Genomic DNA, 21,578 nt, shown 5'->3' on the forward strand with positions numbered 1-21,578 from the left:
CACTCCCTCCAAATGTCAGTGGGTTGCGCAGGACAAACCTTTACCCCTCAAGTCCCATTTCTCATCTGGCCCTGGGACCTAGGACCAATGACAAAGTGACCAGCACAGTGACCACTTCTACCTGGTCAGTTGATGTCGTAAAGGGTGGTCTATATTCTTTATGGAACTTTAAAGCAAGACATTTATGAACTTATAGTACATGGTAATTTCAGAGTAACACATTGGAAAGAAAAGGTTTTCTTTGTCATCAACCCAATCCCGATTAGCAGCAGCTTCCGGGCTCAGCCAAAGAGTTTCCTCACTGCTCCAGGATCTGACATACCTTGCGGCAAAGAGAGCGACAACTTCCGGACACAGATCCCGCCCAAGTCAGGAGCAGATGTGAGGATTCCTGCCCTCTCATGTTCCCCAGTACACTGGAATCAAGTGCCTTGATAACCCAAAATGCCTACCCAAAACCTGCTCAAATCTAACTCAAATTTTATTAAGCCAAAGTGCAGGGTGGGGTTAGGGTGGAATGCTCTGGATCATTAAGCTAATGTATTTCTTTGAACTTAGTAAAAATAAGACAAATCTCCCCCTCTGTAAAGAGGGATGAGTTGGCTCCAAGAATCTATTAATAAAATAAATTTAGATACCGCAGTGCCTCAAACATTTATCTACCACCTACTGCCAAGCTGGTGGTAAGTGCTGGCGCTGAAACGCCGATGGAGACATGGCTCCAGATGGAGTGCAAATGTTTATGTGACCCCGGGCTTTGGATCACTGGTGCAGAAAGCCCAGTGCTGACTGAACGTTATCTGATGATACAACCGTTTAGCTGTGGACATTAAATTTACCCAGGCCTGGAAGCTCTAGCAACCTCATTCGTTTTGGAATCTGAAGATGCAAGAATCCTTTGGGGTAAGCCCTCATGGATGGATGTCCTCTCCTGCGGGGAGGGTCTCTAACGTTGAGTCCCTGGCAGCTTCTGCAGCCAACAGCAGAGTGTGGTCTGTGTCCCTTCCAGAAGGCTCCATGAACCAAATAAACCACGGGGCCAAAGAGGCCGAAAATCTCCAGTACAAATGAACAAGAGCTGTAGCTCACTCTATCTATGGTATCCTTACTTTTGGAATAAGAAGATTAATCAGACTGCCCAACCTATAGTCAGAGTTGGCTGTGAGGAAAGGAAAATAAAAGAAGTCAAGGCTCTTGGGGTTTTACAAAGTGGTAAGTCATGGCTAAACACAGCTTCTGCCACTGACTGCCTGAGAGGATGGAGATGGCAGCCCTCTCATGCTTCTCTATCTCTACTCTCCCAGGCCTCTGGGTCACTGCAAAAAATATATATATATAAATATATATACTGCTGGCAGCAAATAAACAGAGGAGTGGGAGGTATCTGCAAACAACCAAGAATTATGCTTTGCTGGTTGCTTTTTTTCTCCCTAATGTTTTTGTTGCCCTTTCCAGAATAAAGGGCGAAGGGTCTGATCCCGTTTATTATGTGGACATTATCAAGGACACAATCTTCTTGGTATGAAAGAATTATGGACCTTTCAGGGTGAACAATTTACTCCCCACAGCCCTGAAGACGGGACCCTATTGGGACAAAAATTAATGTTCAAACTAATTTCTAGTTTCAGGTGACCTTTAATGATTTTTTTTTTTTTAGCTACTTTCAAAACATCATTCAAAAAAAACCAAAAATCAATAGACAATCATACTAGGTTAAACATTAAAAGGGAAAAAAATGTGGGGCGGTTGAGAAAGTCTGGTTACCAAAATTGCATTTAAAGATGAATATCACAATAATTCTGGCCTAGACTCACGTCAAAAAAACAAACCAAAATGACCGGCCCTCCCCCTGTGGACCCACTGCTCCCACTTGCACCTTACACACCGCCTTCAGGGCAGCATCACGGTCACGGAGGCAGGAGCCTCCTTTGTTTCTCCAGCGTGTCTAGCTTGACCCACAACCTCTCAAGAAAACGAGGCAACAAAACGTGCACGCTCAGGGAACAAAGAGCGTGTGGACCACAGGCACTGAGGATGAGGCGGGGCTTCACTGTCTCTTAGAGGAGGCTGTGCTTGAACGGAGGGGCAGGGAAAGGGAAACCTGATGTTCTTACCCGGGCTCAAAGGGGCCATTCTGCCTGTGGGCTAATGACAGGACAGGGTGCAACCGCAGCCCCTGGCCTGTGGTCAGAGGTGTGTGGGTCGGTCTGCATGCAGACCCACCGCGGCTGTCAAGTTACAGGGTGGAGCTCGAGTTAAAAGTGAGGCTTTCTGGCAGCCCTGCCAACCACCAGCATCATGTTTTCCTGGTGATGTCACGGCAGATGTGGGCTCGATCCCTGGGCGTCAGCCTGCCTTTGGCTGGGCCCCCACCAGCACCTATGGAACCGCCTGTGCTCTGGCAGAAGACAGCACCCATTTCCACACCAAGGCGAGACAAAACCTGTTGGGTCAGTTACAGTGACTGGTTTAAGATTCCTCAGTTTAAGGTCCATAGACAAAAGTCACATCAGAGACAGCCATGGCAGCTCTGGGAAACAGAATGGGGAGAACAGTTTCACTGTAGGCTGACAACTCCCCTGCCCAAAAAGGCGGCTCGGGGGAATTCATCAAAGCTCCAAGTTTCCAAGGAGACACAGCACCAGCCTCTCCCTCCACCCCCAAAACAAAAAGTGTGCACGGAAGAAACCAAAAAAACACCAGGGACCACTGAATTCAATTCCTGCCACCTTAAAACAGCAGCTCAGATTTTCCAGAGAATCAGTAAGACACAAATTGAAAATTATTCCGTGATTTCAAGGGATACAGGTACATCCTGGAGCCAGCACCCAAGGCTGGCCCTTAAATTTCCAGCACCGTGCCCTGTTCAACAGGGGACACCAGCCAAGACCTTTCTGACCAAAGGTAGTAACCTTGCAAATAACCAGAATGAAGCCGCTTCACTACAGTTCAAGAAAATCACCCAGATTCAGAATGTTACCCTGGAGCTTTCCCCAGCGTGCTCATCTCACTTATCAAGAGTCTCCTCCTCAAAAATATCAACCGTTAACTGCAGAAATCAACAGGAGACAACTCCACACTTGATTTTTCAAAAAAACATTTTCCCACCTACAGTGCACCACACTTCACATCCCCTCTTACCAGTCTCTCTCCAGAGAGGACCTCCAGCAGCTTGATGAGCATCCGTCCATCCCGAAGGTCAGTGTACAGGTCTGTGATCCGGCAGGACACCCGGGCGAGGTGGGAGTTGACCCACTTGGTGAAGGTCTTCTTCTGCACGGCTTCACGTTCATCTGCAAGCAGAGGAGAGCTCACTTTACCACCAACCACAGCCTGGGCAGTGGTGGGTGTGTGTCAGTGGGGGCATGAGACACTGGCCAAAGGAAGAAGAGCAAAACTCAACTGTAATGAACCTTAGCTCCTCTAAAGCACGGTCAGCAACTCGGGAATAGAGGAACCATACAATCCCTGAACACTGGAGCCCCTAAGCATAACCACCAGCAGAGCATCCTTCGCTCGCACTCATCTCATTTCCTCCCACCTCTGCTGAAGAGGCAACACGACAGAGAAGGTCATGGTGGGGTCCTTTGCAGCCCTGCCCGATAGTATAATACTTGGCTGGTAAAGTTTCTAACGTGGGCGTCAGCTATTATTCCTCCCCAGTGTGGGGGACGCACACAGTACACAGAAGGACGTGGGGCAGAAGAGCTCAGGAGACAGCCAGAAATTGCTTCCCTCAGGTACAAAGGATCAGGCAACACCTGACGAGATAAATTCACTCATGACCTTGATCTGCAATGACCCTTTCACCTGCTGAGTGGGATGTTCAGTGAACAGCAGAAACAATGGTGGGCAATATGGCAGAGTACAAGGAGACCTGGCCAGGCACTGGGAGAGCAGGGCCTGGGCCCGAGGTTGAGGTTTCGTCAAAAATGTGCTGAGACCCTGGGCTCAGTGTTCCCTTCCGTAAAGTGAGTAGACGACTATCATCTCCAAACTTCAACCATTCCTTGAAAATGCAACTGCTGGTTTATGGTCCAAGGTGGGGTAGCTGCACATCTAAATCATCCAGGAAACAGTATTAAGTTTTTCAAGCCTCAGTGATCAAGTTCTGTCCAATTCAAAGCACAAAACTCTAGACACACGTGCCTAGAACCGGCCCTTCACATTTCATACAAATAGGCTTCCCATCTTCTTGCCTCTGCAGAGTGTTCTAAATGCAGGCTGTTGAAGATCTTCGACAGGGATCCACAGAATGTGCCCTGGACCCACCGACTCACACTCCCTGACTGTTCTCTACTGAGCTACCCTTTGGTCACATACTCACCCCACTTCCAGTTCCATCAGCATAAATCTGTCCTAAAAGGACCCAAGACTTCCTCCTTTCAGCGTTAGGCCCAAACCCACCAAGATGCTTATGAACCAATCTACAAAAAAGGGAGCAGACTCCAACAACTTTTTGTGTATTTCAGCATCACTGAGTGACAGCTAAAAAGCCACCCTTGCTGATGGGGCATGAACTTGGTGGCCTGGGTGTACTGGGTTCCCAGGCTGCCCAGGGTATCCTGGGAATGTCTGCAGGGAAGGCTCTGCTGAGGCCTCCACCCACCACAGGGAGGGAATGAGGCAGAGGCAACAAGAGATGAGCCTTTACTGCTGCCAACCTGGCAGGTGAGGCCACCGGGCCACCTGCCAAGACAGCCGCCCACCTTCGAAGCCAGCAGCTCCTCCTGGCCCAGCCTTCCCCCGAGGGAACAGCCCGCCAGAGGGAAAGAGGGCCTTGCCTCGCAGCAAAGGCCAACTGAAAGCAAGGGATCAGAAAGGGCAGGATGGGGGAACAAGGAAAAAGGCAGTGAGGGGCACAGTGCAGACTGAAAAAGGCACTGCACCAATAACATCATGATCGGTCGCAGAGAAAAGATCCCATGCATTATTCATCACACAATCATCATGATGGACGGTAACTTTATGACAGCGACACAGAAGCTGTATTTTTTGGCCGAAGGTTGGCTGTTTGGAAAGAGCAGGTCCAGAGCAGAGTACACAGACACACGAAGCTTCTCCTAGGGACACGTCACAGATGGCAAGTAACTCGAGGTTCAGGTGCATTTAGGGTCAACTAATTTTTTTCTAAATTATAATATCTTTTACGTGCTACACAGTTGGAAATGTCTTTAATAAAGCCCTTGATGGGTATCCTAGGTTGTTATTAAAGGGTCTGGGGCTCCAAATCGCTACCACACCCAGCCTATCACGGGAACAAGGTCAAAATGAAAACCTGCTTGGATTAAGTTATTTCTAAATAAACAAGTACCAAATGTGTCCCCAGCCAACTGTCACTGCTTTGGGTGAATCTCACATTACAGAAACACCCCCGGCTTCCTTCAGCTTCTGAATTAACAGGTTCCTTTACAAGCAGATTCGAGGATCTCCTCCTAAAGACAGTGCGCTCCCACAGCGCCCCGTCCTGAAGAGCTGGAGGCTGACCCCAACCCTCCTCCCCATGAAGACGCAAGCAAGCAAAGAGGCCACGGGTGGCGCAGAGGGAACTGAGTGGTAACAGGACAGGCTGAGGATCTGTGAGAGGACGGCTCCCCAGGGCTGCCGGGGTCCTCAGAACCTCCTGGAAGAAGGGAGGAAAGAAGAGAAGGAAGAGAAGTTCAAAAATAAAATTAAACAGAAGGAATGAGCGCTTGCTCTCCTGCTTCCCAGCTCTCTACTCTGCCCACCCCCACCTCAGGAGCAGGCTCCAGGTAGCATGAGCATGCTAGAAAAATCACGGAGGTCTCAAGTTCCTCGGGCTTACTGGAAAAGGCATGGAAGATTCCATCCAGGGACTGGACCAGAATCAACACCCTTACGACACACAAGGGGCAGGAAATGGGCTCAGCCGAGAGACACAAAGCCCAGCCAACTCAGCGTGTCCTCTTACAATGGAGCACTTGGTGAACAACAAATGCTTCTGAAACCGGAAGGAGGGAAAGGGAGGGAAAAAACCTACCCAGCGGGCCAGCTGAGGATGAGGCTGCCTGTCCTTGGGGACTCCGTCCTTTGTTCCACCCTTCCTGGGAAGGCGCAGTGACATCACCCCTCCACTCCCAACCCAGTGAAGCCAGGCCAGACGCCTGCCCGAGGAGCTGGAGGCCCTTGACGCAGACAATGGAAGACAGTCCAGAGGCGTGTTCCCAACTTCAAGCTGCTGTCACTGTGCCCGAGCTATGTGAGGAGGTGGTGGGAGCAGCAGAGAGAAGAGCGCCCACCTTCTAGTTCTACAAGTATGAGCAGCTCTGGGAGTCCTCACAAGCTCCACTTGATCTGGTTATTTAGACCAGTAGTTCCCAACTGGGGGCAATTCTGCTCCCCAGGGGACACTGGGCAATGTCTGGAGACATTTTTGATTGATTGTCATAACTGGGGGGGGGCAGGTGCCACTGGCACACAGTGGGTAGGAGCCAGGGACGCTGCTAAACACCCTACAGTGCGAAGGGCGGCCCCTACAACAAAGGGTTATCCAGCCCCGAATGTCAGCAGTGCCTGAGCTGGGTTGAGAAACCCTGCTTGAGACATTCTGGGCTTACACCAACTGGAGTTGACATTAGGACACCCGAGTTGGGGTACTATTCATTCATGACTCCCTACGTCTGCATCAAAGGCTTTTTGATCCGGATGGTGTGCCTGTTAGCTGATGGCAGCAGAAACTCCCTGCCCTCAGGCCCATCCAATTCCACAAAGAGCTGGCTCCTTCCTTGCAAGGCAGAAGGACAACCGCGGGGGTGGGCTCGGTCTGGGTCAGTGTGACATGGGCATTTCTGTCCCCCGTGCCATTTCTGTCCTCCTTTTCCCTTTCAGGGCCTTGTATTGCTGTTAATCAAGCCAAAGCATGCCCGCATCTCCCCCCGAGGAGAATTCACCTGGATGAGCCTGATGCTGCGGCAGGTTCCCACCCGTCTCTGCCCCAAACTCAGCAGTGGTGCCTCCGAGGAACGGGGACCCCACAGCTGCTCCCTGTGAGTATCCTTCAGCTGTACTTGCCCCTCTCCCCCACATGATACTTATGTGGAGGGACTCACCTAAAGCTTGCTCTGGCATTCAATGCGAGGACGTCAAAGTGCCCAGCGTGTTGTAACTCTCATACCTTGGTTCCCTCTCCCTTTCCCCAGCAAAGCAGCCCTTTCAACAACTCAAACTATTCAAGAAACTTACCAGGGATCATGGAATCATATCATCTCAGGGTGAAACAAGGCTTTACAAGTCATCTGAATCAGCTTTCTTCCAAAAGCAAAAACTCCCTCCTCCTGCACCTGGACCAGCTATTTTAAAATTCCAAAAAAAGGAGGGGGGGAACTGTGTGTGTACACAGCAGGAGGTTAATAGTTGTACAGAAAGAAAACGACTCGTTCTTTCTTATTAAAATAATAATAGCATACACAGCGTACTTACTACGTCCCTGGTACTGATCTGTGTGCTTTACACTCCTAACTACTCCATTAGTTAGGATCTGTTAACTCTCCAGGGCAGGCTGGCTCCAAAGCCCAGGTTCAGTCACTATACAATAACGTCTCTACCACAACATTAAAAAAAAAAAAAGTTTCAATGATACAACATATAGAATCACCCGTAATCTCACCATCCTAACCCAAGTCTTTATTTTGTGAAAGGGTCCACTCCATCACTGGGTAGCTCCAATCGCTGGGATGCCGTCTCCATCGAGACGAGATCTGGCTCTGTGACCTGCCGAGGAAGCTTGCTCCACCTTTGAAGCTACAGAGAATAGGGCTCCTCACTCCTCCACGTAAAGGCCTTCAGGTGTGAACACTCCTCACCGACCCCTCTTTGCATGACTGTCACAATGTGGTGGGCAGCGTGGAACCCAAGATGGTACCTGAAGACACAGCCACCTCTTGGTGGCCTACCGATACAAGCCTACCTACCGCACACCTAACTGATACAAGCCTACCTACCGCACACCTAACCGATACAAGCCTACCTACCGCACACCTAACCGATACAAGCCGGGACTTGAGGCAGCCACAGCAGCAGCAGTCCGGAGGCAACAAAAGTGGGGAACCACGTGAGGAAAGGGCAAAAAGAACCCAGCAGCCCTCTGCGGGAGAGAGCCTGGTGAGGCAGTTTGTGTGTCAGTGCAGGGGTGGTAGTCAGGAACGGCTCTTAAAGCAGCTCTCAAAAATAAGTTTGCCAGAACCACAAATTCTCCCAGAACGTCCGTGGAACCCCGAGAACCTAGGAACCAGAGCCGTTCCAAGTGTGAAGATCCAGCCAGCTAAGTCTTCTTAGCTCCACAGCCTCAGACATGAACTAGCCAACCACCTGGTCAATGAGGACCACTGGGAAGCAAACAAGAAACCCAACCTTGAATGGGTGACAACATCTGCGTTGGCCTCTGATTGGAAGGACTGAATTATAAATGGCTTTCTATTATGGTGCTCTTTCCCGAAAACAGATTTTCACAAGATGATGTGCCTGCAATGCACCATCATGCATCTGAAGAGCAATTTACGCTTTCTCAAAGCTCACTAGATCTGCACACCAACTCCGTCAGGGAGGTGGGACACCAGCGTGATCTCCAGCAAAGCCCAAGGCTTGGTGAGGTGGGGGGCTGCTCAGTGTCACCAGCCAGCAGTGACACTGGGAGTGCCGGGTGGGTGTCTTTGGGTGTTGTTCTGTCTCTTCCACTGTTTAGGCTAAGAAGGATTAGGATCCTTTCCTCTGAGTATCTAGACTCACTTGTCTTTTGTTGGTGATACCTAACTTGAAATTTTTAGAAGACGTCTTACAGAAAGAGGAGGAGATATTCAGAACAGAGAACCGTACTTGCTTAGGATCAACCAAAGGGCTGTGAATATCCTCTCCATCCTCCCCTTCTAGAAGCACATAATCAACTTCCTTTCTCTTTAGGGAATGACTATGATCAATATTGGAAGGCTGGAACACTTCAAAACTTACTTACTCTGGAGAATTGGCTGTAACTGGAAAAATGAACATTGTGTTAGCATGAGTTAAGCTACAGGATACAGAAATAGCTTTGATGAACAGAAGGGCATTGTGTTATGGAAATGATTGTACAGTATCTTTCTGCAACACCCTCTGTACAGAATGCTAAACATAACCACATTCACCATATGCCACAGCTCCAGCTATGGAAAGGGCCAGGGGCCAGGGATGAAGAAAGGCCTGAAGGCATGTAACCATCTCTGGATGGAAAATAAGGGAAATACAGAAACGGGAACTGACCAATGACCCCATTTATTATTCCCTCAAAGACTGAATTTATACCTGGCGGAAGAGAGCAAATCTTTCTTCTACTTTTCAAACAGTCTGAAGCTGCTGATATAACCCAATAATGTTTTCTATCAGGATCTTCCTCAATTGTGCTAAGATAAATGGCCTATCTTAAGCAAGGGCTGGCAATCCCTTACTTTTTTCTCCATATAAACACATAGCTAAATTAGGTACAGAGTTGGGTTCATAGAAGGAAAGGAGGTACAAGGATGGAAGCGGAAAAGACATCAAAAGGAGATGGTAAAGCAAGTGTCCCATGAACACATCCCCACAAGTGGCTATTTAAATCAACAATACTCCAACATTTTACAAAGTGCATACTGCATGCAGAACTCTCTATATAAGACAAGCTCTCCTGCCCTCAATGGACTAGAAGTCTAGCTGGGGAAACTTTCTACATGGAAAGTTAAAGAAATAACAAAAGATATTACAAAACAGTACAGGATCAGGTGCCAAGAGAATGATTTCAACAATGTATTTTTGGGTGTTTGGAAGAAAAAACTCACTACAATTAGGATGGTTTCGGGTCCCGTCATCCAACAGTTACTAAAATCCCCGGCCTTCTGCCTTTCCCATTCTTACTCTGCTTAAACATCACTGCCATAGTCGTCTTCCCCCAAACAGTGGTTTTTCAAAGTTATACCACTGAACCCAACACCTTCAAAGGACCCCAGCCATCTACAAGAGGGTCCAAATCTGAGCCTGGCGTTCAAGCCTCCTCAGCAGCCTCCCCCAGGGCACCTGCTTCGTCTGGATCTTCCCCGACACCCACCCATCTCTGTGTTCCAATCCAACCCAACAGATCTTCATTCATCGTGTTCTCAACTCTCACCTTGCACATTCCTTCTTCCCACCTTTGCTTACACCATTCTCCTAACCTGGAACGTACTTGCTCTTCTTTCGCCCTTCTTTTAAGACCCAGGCCAAGAGTCGTTCTTCCAAGAGGATCTCACTTGGTGGGATGAGGTCTCTGTCCCTCTCATCTTTTTATTATGTATCCTGTGTCCTATCTCCTCAGCTAGCCTGTAACTGCCTCCAATTCTATATCCATTTAGGGCCTCAGCATGTGCCTGGGGACTGTGGGGCAGGGGGCAGGGGGGTGGCGCACATCACAATACACGCTTGTTGAATGAATAAACAAACCTCCAGTGCCCAACAAATAGGCTCCCAATAAGTCTTGCTGCTGATGGCGGCCCCCATTGTTAACGAGGAAAGACATTTTCCAAATCACATAGACAGGCCCTAAGCGGTTAAACTTTATCATTGCCTGTCACTAAAAACTTTTAACACCTGAACTGTAATTGTTCTTCAGGGTCTGATAAATGATAAAAATGCAATTTTGTGGTACTGTCTTTCAGACTCAAAGGGATCCAAAGCTAACCTAAAAAGTTTCACAAAATTTTGTTTGTTTTTATTTTGTTTTGGGGGCAATGGCAACCACACGCCCATACAGTAAGAGTGCAAAGCTGCAAAACATATAAGGGTATAATTATAACATGATTTTAACATGACCCAAACAAGCCAATAGTCACAAGACTTAATTTATTCTAATTTTAACAATTTATCCATTAAAGCTCAATTCTTGAGTTGGTAAAAAAAAAAAAAAAAAGAATTCTAATTCAAAACAAAAGAATACAGTAGGGTGGAGTCCCCATATGTGCCTTGGCTTGAAAAAATAAATAAATCATTTCCCAAGAGCAACATGCAAAACACACAGAACAGGAAACCGGAAACAGGCAACTGGCTGTACTGATAATAGAGAATCAAACTGTTATCCTGAGGCAGCAAAAGGAAGGAAACTAATCTTTTGACTGAAGGCCCTGTGACGGATTAGTCTGGGGGCCTTTAATTTATGTTTGCTGACTTGTATATAAATAGAACTTGAGTTGAAATACTTTTCCTAACAGTTTAGCCAGCTTCATGGACAAAACACATGTAAACATCTGTTCTAAATGCATGTGTAGCAAGCATGCAATTCTCTGCTCGTACTTAACACTCTGATGTGCAAACTATAAAACAAGCATGAACTCCCTGTAACCCGGCACCCACGGCTTACGTCAGCTGAGCAGGCCCGGCTCACAGCTTCCAGAGGGTCTTTCTTCGGAGCAGCACAGCCCCTGCTTTGCCAGCGTGGAAACCAAGGCACTGCACGGGGAAGCTCTGGAGGAGAGCCTGCAGTGATGAACTGAGAAAGCAAGCCACACTCCAGGGCCCCCCGCCGCCCCTGCCACGGTTATCTCCTCAAGGTCACAAACCACCAACGCCGCCGAGGCCGTGGAGGACGTGGAGGTAACGACGGGGGCCAGCTCCGAAAGCACACGGCAGAGCAACAGCACCGACCCCTCTGCGATGAGAATGAGGCTGAAGGAAGTAGCGCACAATGCCCAAACCAGGAGGGGAGACTAAGTGCCTTAAAACACAGAGTCAGGACCTCAGGAAGAAATATTCAGAAACCGCCCGCTCCATTTGCCTGAAAATGGGTGGCATGCTTCAAAATGCCTTCACAGACAGGAAACCATCCCATGAGCCCGCTGCCCTGCTACTCCACCTCTGTGGGACAGGCCAGCAGGAACCAGCCTGAAACCGCAGCCAAGGAGAATCAGGAGGACGAAGGATGAAGTCAGTCCTCCTTTGCTCCTACGCACTGGTGGAGGCCGTCAGTTCTAACTAGACAAGGCCCAGAAAGGTTCTAGGGATTCTCCTGAGGGCATACAGCCAGCAAAGGCCCACCCAGGAGCCGAACCCTAAAGAATCCCGAAGCTCCTACGCACATCCCATCCAACAGTGCCTGCGGAAAACATGATGCCACCTCCCCACACAGCACAAAAATCACTGCCATCCATCTCAGCTCAGTTCCTTCATGACTGAAATTTAAAACAGGCATCAGCAAACTCGGGCGTTACATAGTCTGTTTCTGTACAGCCTGGGAGGTAGAGGGTTTTTCCCTCTTCTGAGGGTCGGGGAGGGGCATCCCCGAGGAGGATGAGGAGATAAGATAGAGAGCCCCACGTGGCCCGCAGAGCCTAACATAGTTACGATCTGGCCCTTTACAGAAGAAGTTTGTCAAATCCTGGTTTAAAACACCTTTTATAATGTCATTGGTCCCACATCCTATTTGTTAGCTTCCATTTTCAAGGACATGAGGCCAGGGTGACGTGCTCTAGCCACATGTGCTTTTTTTTTCTTTTTATTTCACTAGGACGCTGCCCACATGTCAGGTCAGTAGGGGCACGGGGTGCTGTGGGGGACAATTCAGGGCCCTCTCAGCTGAGGGGTATTTATCTGGTTACCACGACACAACAGGATTAACAGCGCTACCCCAGCTGTCAGGAGGGACGAAGCATGATGTGCACCGCAGGCTCCCGGAACTCAAGGCCACACCTTCTCTTCCCCTTCAAAGGATGAGGAAGAGCCAGGAGGCTGGAGACCAGATTTCCCACCCGCCTCTCCAGGTACACAAGCTTCAGGTCCTCAATTCCTACCCTGAAGGACACTTTATTCGCCACCACCTCTCCTCCCCAATCCTCCCTGGAAGGAAGACTACGAACTATTAAGTCAAGGTAGACTGAGGGTAATTTGTAATATCCTCAAAAGATGGAAAAGGCTTGGACCTAAACAGATACCATATCCTTAATTATTAAACTTATATGGCAGAATGCTCACATTAATACAGACTAGGAGAGAATTTTTTAAGGGGCAACAAATATAATAGGTACACTAAAGATAAGACTTTATGAAGGTACTTTAATTGTAATATATGAAGGTGTGTGTCTGTGTGGTATTACTTTTTCTAAGCAACAACTAAAAAAGCAGTAAATAATATACTCTAAACCAGACTATTATGTGGCACACAAATTCACTGGTAAAGACAAAATCCTGTATTTCATTTTCAAGGGCTTAAAGGTAGGTTTTTATTATAGGAGTCTCGGGATTAAGTGCAGGTGGTGAGAGAGAAGTTTACTATGCCTCTTTTTTCATGCAATGAACAAAAAAGGGAGCAGTTCTGTTCTGTGTACTGTATGTAGTTGGTCTAAACCAGTATATTAAAAATCAAATAGTGTGTGCCCTGGCCCTTGCTTATGATTTTTCTATCTTTTCCAGCCTTCCAGAATTCTTAAGGTCAACAGTGCAGGGAGGAAAACAGAACTCTCTTTCATACACGAGAGTCACATTACCGTCAGACACTCAAGATGCAAGAGGACACTTACTACTCAGTGTTTTCAAAGAGGCTGAGGCGGCCAACAAGATGAATGCACCAACTGCAGCCACTCAGGACAGTTCCTGATAACCCTCCTGTATAATGAGGCTGTCCAAATTAACTGTAATTCACTGAGTCCAAAAAGCTCAGATCCAAGGGACTCTTTTTTTTAAACTAGAAAGACACACAAACAAGAAGGAACAGTCAAAGACCTAAAAGTCACCCTAAAAAGCTGTCTGCTTTTCATGGATAGTATAGTGTTTACTAAAATAATCATTTCTGAATGAATTGATTACTGAAGCACCTATGTAAGAAAATCTAAGATATCATGGAAGTCCTCCAAATAAGGCTATGTGTGTAAATTTAATCTACAAAGGATTGGCATTTTGGAACAAAGAAAGCCACGGTGATGCCGTTATCACTTGGATCTATATAATGATGACAAGGTTCCACTTAATGAGAAGAGAAATTATATTTAAAAACAAATGAAACAAAAGAATTTTAAAACTGGCTTCTGCCCTAGAGAGCATTACAAATTAGTCACCTAAACCCCTTCTTGCCAATAACCATGATGCACCACAAAAACTATGAGGGTTGAAATGGCAGAATAAATTAAGTAAGACTGTCTCTCAACTTCAGCGCCAAACTCCAAAATTAAATAAGCCCAAGCTTTCATGTGTGTTTGGGAGAAAGGTGTCCAAACTACACTTGGATTTCAGAAATAACTAGTAGTTGTGCCAAGATGAAAATACAAAATGCACAATGTTATAAAGATGACCTGCTCTCTGGACTGAACTAAATAATTTCAGAGCTTAGCACTACTTTCTAAATGATATCACAATGCATCAAACCAAAATTTCACTTCTCACGATGCATATCCTTCATCCAAGAAGTAATTACTGAATGATAAATGCTGACCCAATCCTCGATTATATATGTAACTCAGCCAACTACTTCACTGGAAATTGATTCCATACAGAAGAGCAAATGGTCTACACACTAGTATTTGACATTCAGCCATACAGGTCTACTGTCTTTTTTTTCATCTTGGATCAATCTGTCAACCAATGAGCAACCATTTATTGAGTAAACGCTATGAAGGCATTGGAAAGAGCACCTAAAAGCATTAAGAGTTCTTACCTTACGGTGATCATTTCATAATATACCCAAATGTCAAATCATTATGTAGTACACCTAAAACTAACAATACTGTACATCAACTGTATTTCAGTTTTAAAAAGTTCACCAGCAATTTTCAATTCCTTGGAAATTCACAGCAGTAGATAATTGATACCCATATTCAACTACCATTTAGTTATTTTTAAGGTGTCAAAATGAAGAGAAAGTTATCACTCACAGCATCAAATACGCAACAATTCTGCTAGCTTCCTCTGTGGCTTTCCTCAACCCCACACATAGAATAAATGGCCACACAAAATTTCTTACAAAGCCAAGCGGCACAGAGTTTTGGCGGGCAGATTCTATAAGTACACAATGTACAGTACCTTGTTTTAATAAAGGAGGACAGAAAAACTGGAGGAGGAAATGACCTCAGAGTCAACCCCTGTAATGATCTAGTCAACAGGTGGGTGGCTCACACTAATCAAAGGAGGGCAGGACAGTGAACGGTTGATACTATTTTTTTTTTTTTAAATCAGTACCTATTTCTCATTGATAGGAACCCTCATCAAAGATTTAAGCATAGCTTTACAGAAGCTAATGCACAAGATGTGCCCTGGATCACACTGAATCTTCCTAGCTTACAGCTGGTCATCTACCTTAATTTAATTTTTTCAAGTGAAAACGCAAAAACGGGGCATAAATGGGGAGATTGGTTTTTCTGTTGTTGTTTGATTTGGAAACTTAAACCTGTTGCCCAGTGCCGCTTAACTTAAATGTAAGTGTCTTCCCACAGAAGCTTTATGATGTCCCAAAGTACACAACCCCCCCATGCAGGCCCCCACCCCCACTAACAAGGCATTAACTCTCACTCCACAAAACTGGGAGCTTAACAACAGGTGTGCGAAACTTGGCTGCTGTAGTTTCGTTTTTTGGGGTTTTTTTAAGTTTTTTTTTTTTTTTTTTGGGTGTGGACCATTTTTAAGCTCTTTACTGAATTTGTTACAATACTGCTTCTGTTTTATGTTTTGGTTTTGTGGCCCTGAGGCATGGGGATCTCAGCTCCCTGACCAGGGATCAAACCCGTACCCCCGGCATTGGAAGGCAAAGTCTTAACCATTGGACTGCCAGGGAAGTCCCTGTTTGCTGTAGTTTTGCCTGTATGTAGGGGAATGGGCCTGTCACAGGGTAAGTATTACTCCTATTACCTGGACGTGGCCTGGGAAACCTACTGCTATAGCTGATTTGTTCTTTGGGACATTTTATTGCTTCATAAAGTCCTTGGCAGTTCCTCCTCAACAGCCTCTATAAAGATAATAATCTTGGAATTGAGTGGGAAGGGCTGGAGGCCCAGAGAGGTTCCATTGGGGCGTCAGACAGCAAAAGTTCCACTTCCAGGACTAGGTGAAAGTAGGCGAAAATAAACTCTGTTCCTTGAATTTGAAAAACAAATCTTGTCTGAAGACACAGAGAAATGGACACACTAGTATGTAGCTGGTGGGAGGGTAAGTGGGCAATATCAAAATTATTAAAATGCATTTTCTCCACCTACCAATCACACCTTAGATACTTTCTAGAAATACTTGCACATAAAGATGTACAGGATATGAAGGGAGATTGGTTCAAGATGGAGGAGTAGAGGGACATGCGCTCACTCCCTCTTGCAAGAGCACTAGAATCACAACTAACTGCTGAACAATCATCGAGAGGAAGACACTGGAACTCACCAAAAAAGATACACCACATTCAAGGACAGCAGAGAAACCACAATGAGATGGTAAGAGGGGCGCAATCACAATAAAATCAAATCCCATAACTGCTGGGTGGGTGACTCACAAACTGGAGAACACTTACACCACAGAAGTCCACCCACTGGAGTGAAGGTTCTGAGCCCCACGTCAGGCTTCCAGGCCTGGGGGGTCTGGCAACGGGAGGAGGAATTCCCAGAGAATCGGACTTTGAAGGCTAGCGGGATTTGACTGCAGGGCTTCAACAGGACTGGGGGAAGCAGAGACCTCACTCTTGGAGGGCACACACAAGGCGGTGTGAGCATCAGAACCCAGGGGGAAGGAGCAGTGACCCCATAAGAGACTGGGCCAGACCTACCTGCTGTTGTTAGAGGGTCTCCTGTGGAGGCGGAAGTTGGCTGTGGCTCACCATGGGGACGGGGACACTGGCAGCGGAAGTTCTGGGAAGTGCTCCTTGGCGTGAGACCTCCCAGAGTCCACCACCAGCCCCACCAAAGAGCCTGTAGCCTCCAGTGCTGGGTCGCCGCAGGCCAAACAACCAACAGGGAGGGAACACAACCCCACCCATCAGCAGACAAGTAGATTAAAGTTTTACTGAGCACTGCCCACCAGAGCAACACCTAGCTCTACCTACCACCATTCCCTCCCATCAGGAAACTTGCATAAGCCTCTCAGACAGCCTCATCCACCAGAGGCCAGAGAGCAGAAGCAAGAAGAACTACAATCCTGTAGCCTGTGGAACAAAAACCACATTCACAGAAAGACAGACAAAATGCAAAGGCAGAGGACTACGTACCAGATGAAGGAACAAGATAAAACCCCAGAAAAACAACTAAATGAAGTGGAGACAGGCAACCTTCCAGAAAAGGAATTCAGAATAATGATAGTGAAGATGATCCAGGACCTCAGAAAAAAAAATGGAGGCAAAGATCAAGAAGACACAAGAAATGTTTAAACAAAGATATAGAAGAATTAAAGAACAAACAACTAAAAGAATTAAAGAACAGGGCTTCCCTGGTGGCGCAGTGGTTGAGAATCTGCCTGCCAATGCAGGGGACACGGGTTCGAGCCATGGTCTGGGAAGAGCCCACATGCCGCAGAGCAGCTAGGCCTGTGAGCCACAGTTACTGAGCCTGCGCGTCTGGAGCTTGTGCTCCGCAACAAGAGAGGCCGCGATAGTGAGAGGCCCGCGCACTGCGATGAAGAGTGGCCCCCACTTGCCACAATTAGAGAAAGCCCTCGCACAGAAACGAAGACCCAACACAGCTATAAATAAATAAAGAAATTAATTAATTAATTAATTTAAAAAAAAGAATTAAAGAACAAACAAACAGAGATGAACAATACAATAACTGAAATGAAAAAATCATTAGAAGGAATCAATAGCAGAATAATGGAGGCAGAAGAATGGTTAAGTGACCTGGAACACAGAATGGTGGAATTCACTGCTGCAGAACAGAATAAAGAGAAAACAATGAAAAGAAATGAAGACAGCCTAAGAGACCTCTGGGACAACATTAAATATACCAACATTCGCATTATAGGGGTCCCAGAAGAAGAAGAAGAGAGAGAAAGGACCCGAGAAAATATCTGAAGAGATTATAGCCGAAAACTTCCCTAACATGGGAAAAGAACAGCCACCCAAGTCCAGGAAGCGCAGAGAGTCCCAGGCAGGATAAACCCAAGGAGAAACACGCTGAGACACACAGTAATCAACTTGAAAAAAATTAAAGGCAAAGAAAACTTATTAAAAGCAACAAGGGAAAAACAACAAATAACATACAAGGAAAGTCCGATAATGTTAACAGCTGATTTCTCAGCAGAAACTCTACAAGCCAGAAGGGAGTGGCACGATATATTTAAAGTGATGAAAGGGAAGAATCTACAACCAAGATTACTCTACCCAGCAAGGATCTCACTCAGATTCAATGGAGAAATCAAAAGCTTTATAGACAAGCAACAGCTAAGAGAATTCAGCACCACCAAACCAACTCTACAACAAATGCTAAAGGAACTTCTCTAAGTGGGAAACACAAGAAAAGAAAAGGACGTACGAAAACAAACCCATAACAATTAAGAAAATGGTCACAGGAACATACATATCGATAATTACCTTAAACGTGAATGGATTAAATGCTCCAACCAAAAGACACAGGCTTGCTGAATGGATACAAAAACAGGACCCATATATATGCTCTCCACAAGAGACCCACGTCAGACTTAGGGACACGTACAAACTGAAAGTGAGTGGATGGAAAAAGATATTCCATGCAAATGGAAATCAAAAGAAAGCTGGAGCAGCAATACTCATATACGATAAAATAAACACTAAAATAAAGAATGTTACGAGAGACAAGGAAGGACACTGCATAATGATCAAGGGATCAATCCAAGAAGAAGATATAACAATTATAAATATACATGCACCCTACACAGGAGCACCTAAATATGTAAGGCAAATGCTAACAGCAATAAAAGAGGAAATCGACACAATAATAGTGGGGGACTTTAACACCTCACTTACACCAATGGACAGATCATCCTGAAAGAAAATTAATATGGAAACACAAGCTTTAAATGACAAAAGAGACCAGATAGATTTAATTGATATTTATAGGACATTCAGGACATATAGGACAGCAGATTACACTTTCTTCTCAAGTGCTCATGGAACATTCTCCAGGATAGATCACATCTTGGGTCACAAATCAAGCCTCAGTAAATTTAAGAAAACTGAAATCATAAAAGCATCTTTTCCGACCACAACGCTATGAGATTAGAAATCAATTACAGGGGGGAAAAAACATAAAAAACACAAACACATAGAGGCTAAACAATACATTACTAAATAATCAAGAGATCACTGAAGGAATCAAAGAGAAAATCAAAAAATACCTAGAGACAAATGCCAATGAAAACATGATGATCCAACACCTATGGGATGCAGCAAAAGCACTTCTAAGAGGGAAGTTTATAGCAATACAATCCTACCTGAAGAAACAAGAAAAATCTCAAATAAACAATCTAACCTTACACCTAAAGGAGCTAGAGAAAGAAGAACAAACAAAACCCAAAGTTAGCAAAAGGAAAGAAATCATAAAGAGCAGAAATAAATGAAATAGAAACAAAAAAAACAATACCAAGATAAACAAAATTGATAAACCTTTAGCCAGACTCATCAAGAAAAAGAGCGAGAGGACTCAAATCAGTAAAATTAGAAATGAAAAAGGAGAAGTTACAATGGACACCTCAGAAATACAAAGCATCTTAATGACTACTACAAGCAACTCTATGCAAATAAAATGGACAACCTGGAAGAAATGCATAAATTCTTAGAAAGGTATAACCTTCCAAGACTGGACCAGGAAGAAACAGAAAATATGAACAGACCAATCACAAGTAATGAAATTGAAACTGTGATTAAAAATCTTCCAACAAACTAGAGTCCAGGACGAGAGGGCTTCACAGGTGAATTCTATCAAACATTTAGAGAAGAGCTAACACCCATTCTTCTCAAACTTTTCCAAAAAATTGCAGAGGAAGGAACGCTCCCAAACTCATTCTACGAGGCCACCATCACCCTGATACCAAAACCAGACAAAGATACTACAAAAAAAGAAAATTAAAGACCAATATCACTGATGAATATAGATGCAAAAATCCTCAACAAAATACTAGCAAACAGAATCCAACAACACATTAGAAGGATCATACAACATGATCAAGTGGGATTTATCCCAGGGACGCAAGGATTCTTCAGTACACACAAATCAGTCAACCTGATACACCATATTAACAAACTGAAGAAGAAAAACCATATGATCATCTCAATGGATGCAGAAAAAGCTTCTGACAAAATTCAACACCCATTTATGATAAAAACTCTCCAGAAACTGGGCATCGAGGGAACCTACCTCAACATAATAAAGGCCATATATGACAAACCCACAGCAAACATCATTCTCAATGGTGAAAAACTGAAAGCATTTCCCCTAAGATCAGGAACAAGACAAGGATGTCCACTCTCGCCACTATTATTCAACATAGTTTTGGAAGTCCTAGCCACGGCAATCAGAGAAGAAAAAGAAATAAAAGGAATACAAACTGGAAAAGAAAAAGTAAAACTGTCACCATTTGCAGATGACATGATACTATACATAGATAATCCTAAAGATGCCACCAGAAAACTACTAATCAGTGAATTTGGTAAGGTTGCAGGATACAAAATTAATGCACAGAAATCTCTTTCATTCCTATACACTAACAATGAAAGATCAGAAAGAGAAGTTAAGGAAACAATCCCATTTATCACTGCAACAAAAAGAATAAAATACCTAGGAATAAACCTACCCAAGGAAGTAAAAGACCTGTACTCAGAAAACTATAAGACACTGATGAAAGAAATCAAAGATGACACAAGCAGAAGGAGAGATATATACCATGTTCTTGGACTGGAAGAATCAATATTGTGAAAATGACTAAACTACCCAAAGCCATCTACGGATTCAGTGCAATCCCTATCAAATCACCAATGGCATTTTTTACAGAACTAGAACAAAAAAATCTTAAAATTTGTATGGAGACACAAAAGACCCCGAATAGCCAAAGCAATCTTGAGGGAAAAACACGGAGCTGGAGGAATCACACTCCCAGACTTCAGACTATGCTACAAAGCTGCAGTAATCAAGACAGCATGGGACTGGCACAAAAACAGAAATATAGATCAATAGACTAGCACAGGAAGCCCAGAGATAAACCCACGCACCTATGATCACCTAATCTATGACAAAGGAGGCAAGGATATACAATGGAGAAAAGACAGTCTCTTCAATAAGTGGTGCTGGGAAAACTGGTCAGCTACATGTAAAAGAATGAAATTAGAACACTCCCTAACACCATCCTTACACAAAAATAAACTCCAAATGGATTAAAGACCCAAATGTAAGACCAGACACTATAAAACTCTTAGAGGAAAACATAGGAAAAACACTCTTTTACATAAATCACAGGAAGATCTTTTTTGATCCACCTCCTAGAGTAATGGAAATAAAAACAAAAATAAACAAATGGGACCTAATGAAACTTCAAAGCTTTTGCACAGCAAAGGACACCATCAACAAGACGAAAAGACAACCCTCAGAATGGGAGAAAATATTTGCAAATGAACCAATGGACAAAGGATTAATCTCCAAAATATATAAACAGCTCATGCA

The 21,578-nt window shown here is 45.0% G+C and overlaps 1 protein-coding gene across 7 annotated transcripts in view; it reads right to left on the reverse strand.

Moving 5' to 3' along the window:
- SPTBN1 (spectrin beta, non-erythrocytic 1) overlaps positions 1 to 21,578 on the reverse strand; it is a 195,189-nt gene that overhangs the window by 65,666 nt on the left and 107,945 nt on the right. For all 7 annotated transcript variants that reach the window (XM_036872638.1, XM_036872639.1, XM_036872634.1 and 4 more), the window contains one exon: positions 3,142 to 3,293. In XM_036872638.1, coding sequence (XP_036728533.1) covers positions 3,142 to 3,293 — 152 coding nt within the window. The remainder of the gene's footprint in view (positions 1 to 3,141; positions 3,294 to 21,578) is intronic.

This window comes from Balaenoptera musculus, chromosome 13 (assembly GCF_009873245.2).
Source record: "Balaenoptera musculus isolate JJ_BM4_2016_0621 chromosome 13, mBalMus1.pri.v3, whole genome shotgun sequence".
NCBI lineage: Eukaryota > Metazoa > Chordata > Mammalia > Artiodactyla > Balaenopteridae > Balaenoptera > Balaenoptera musculus.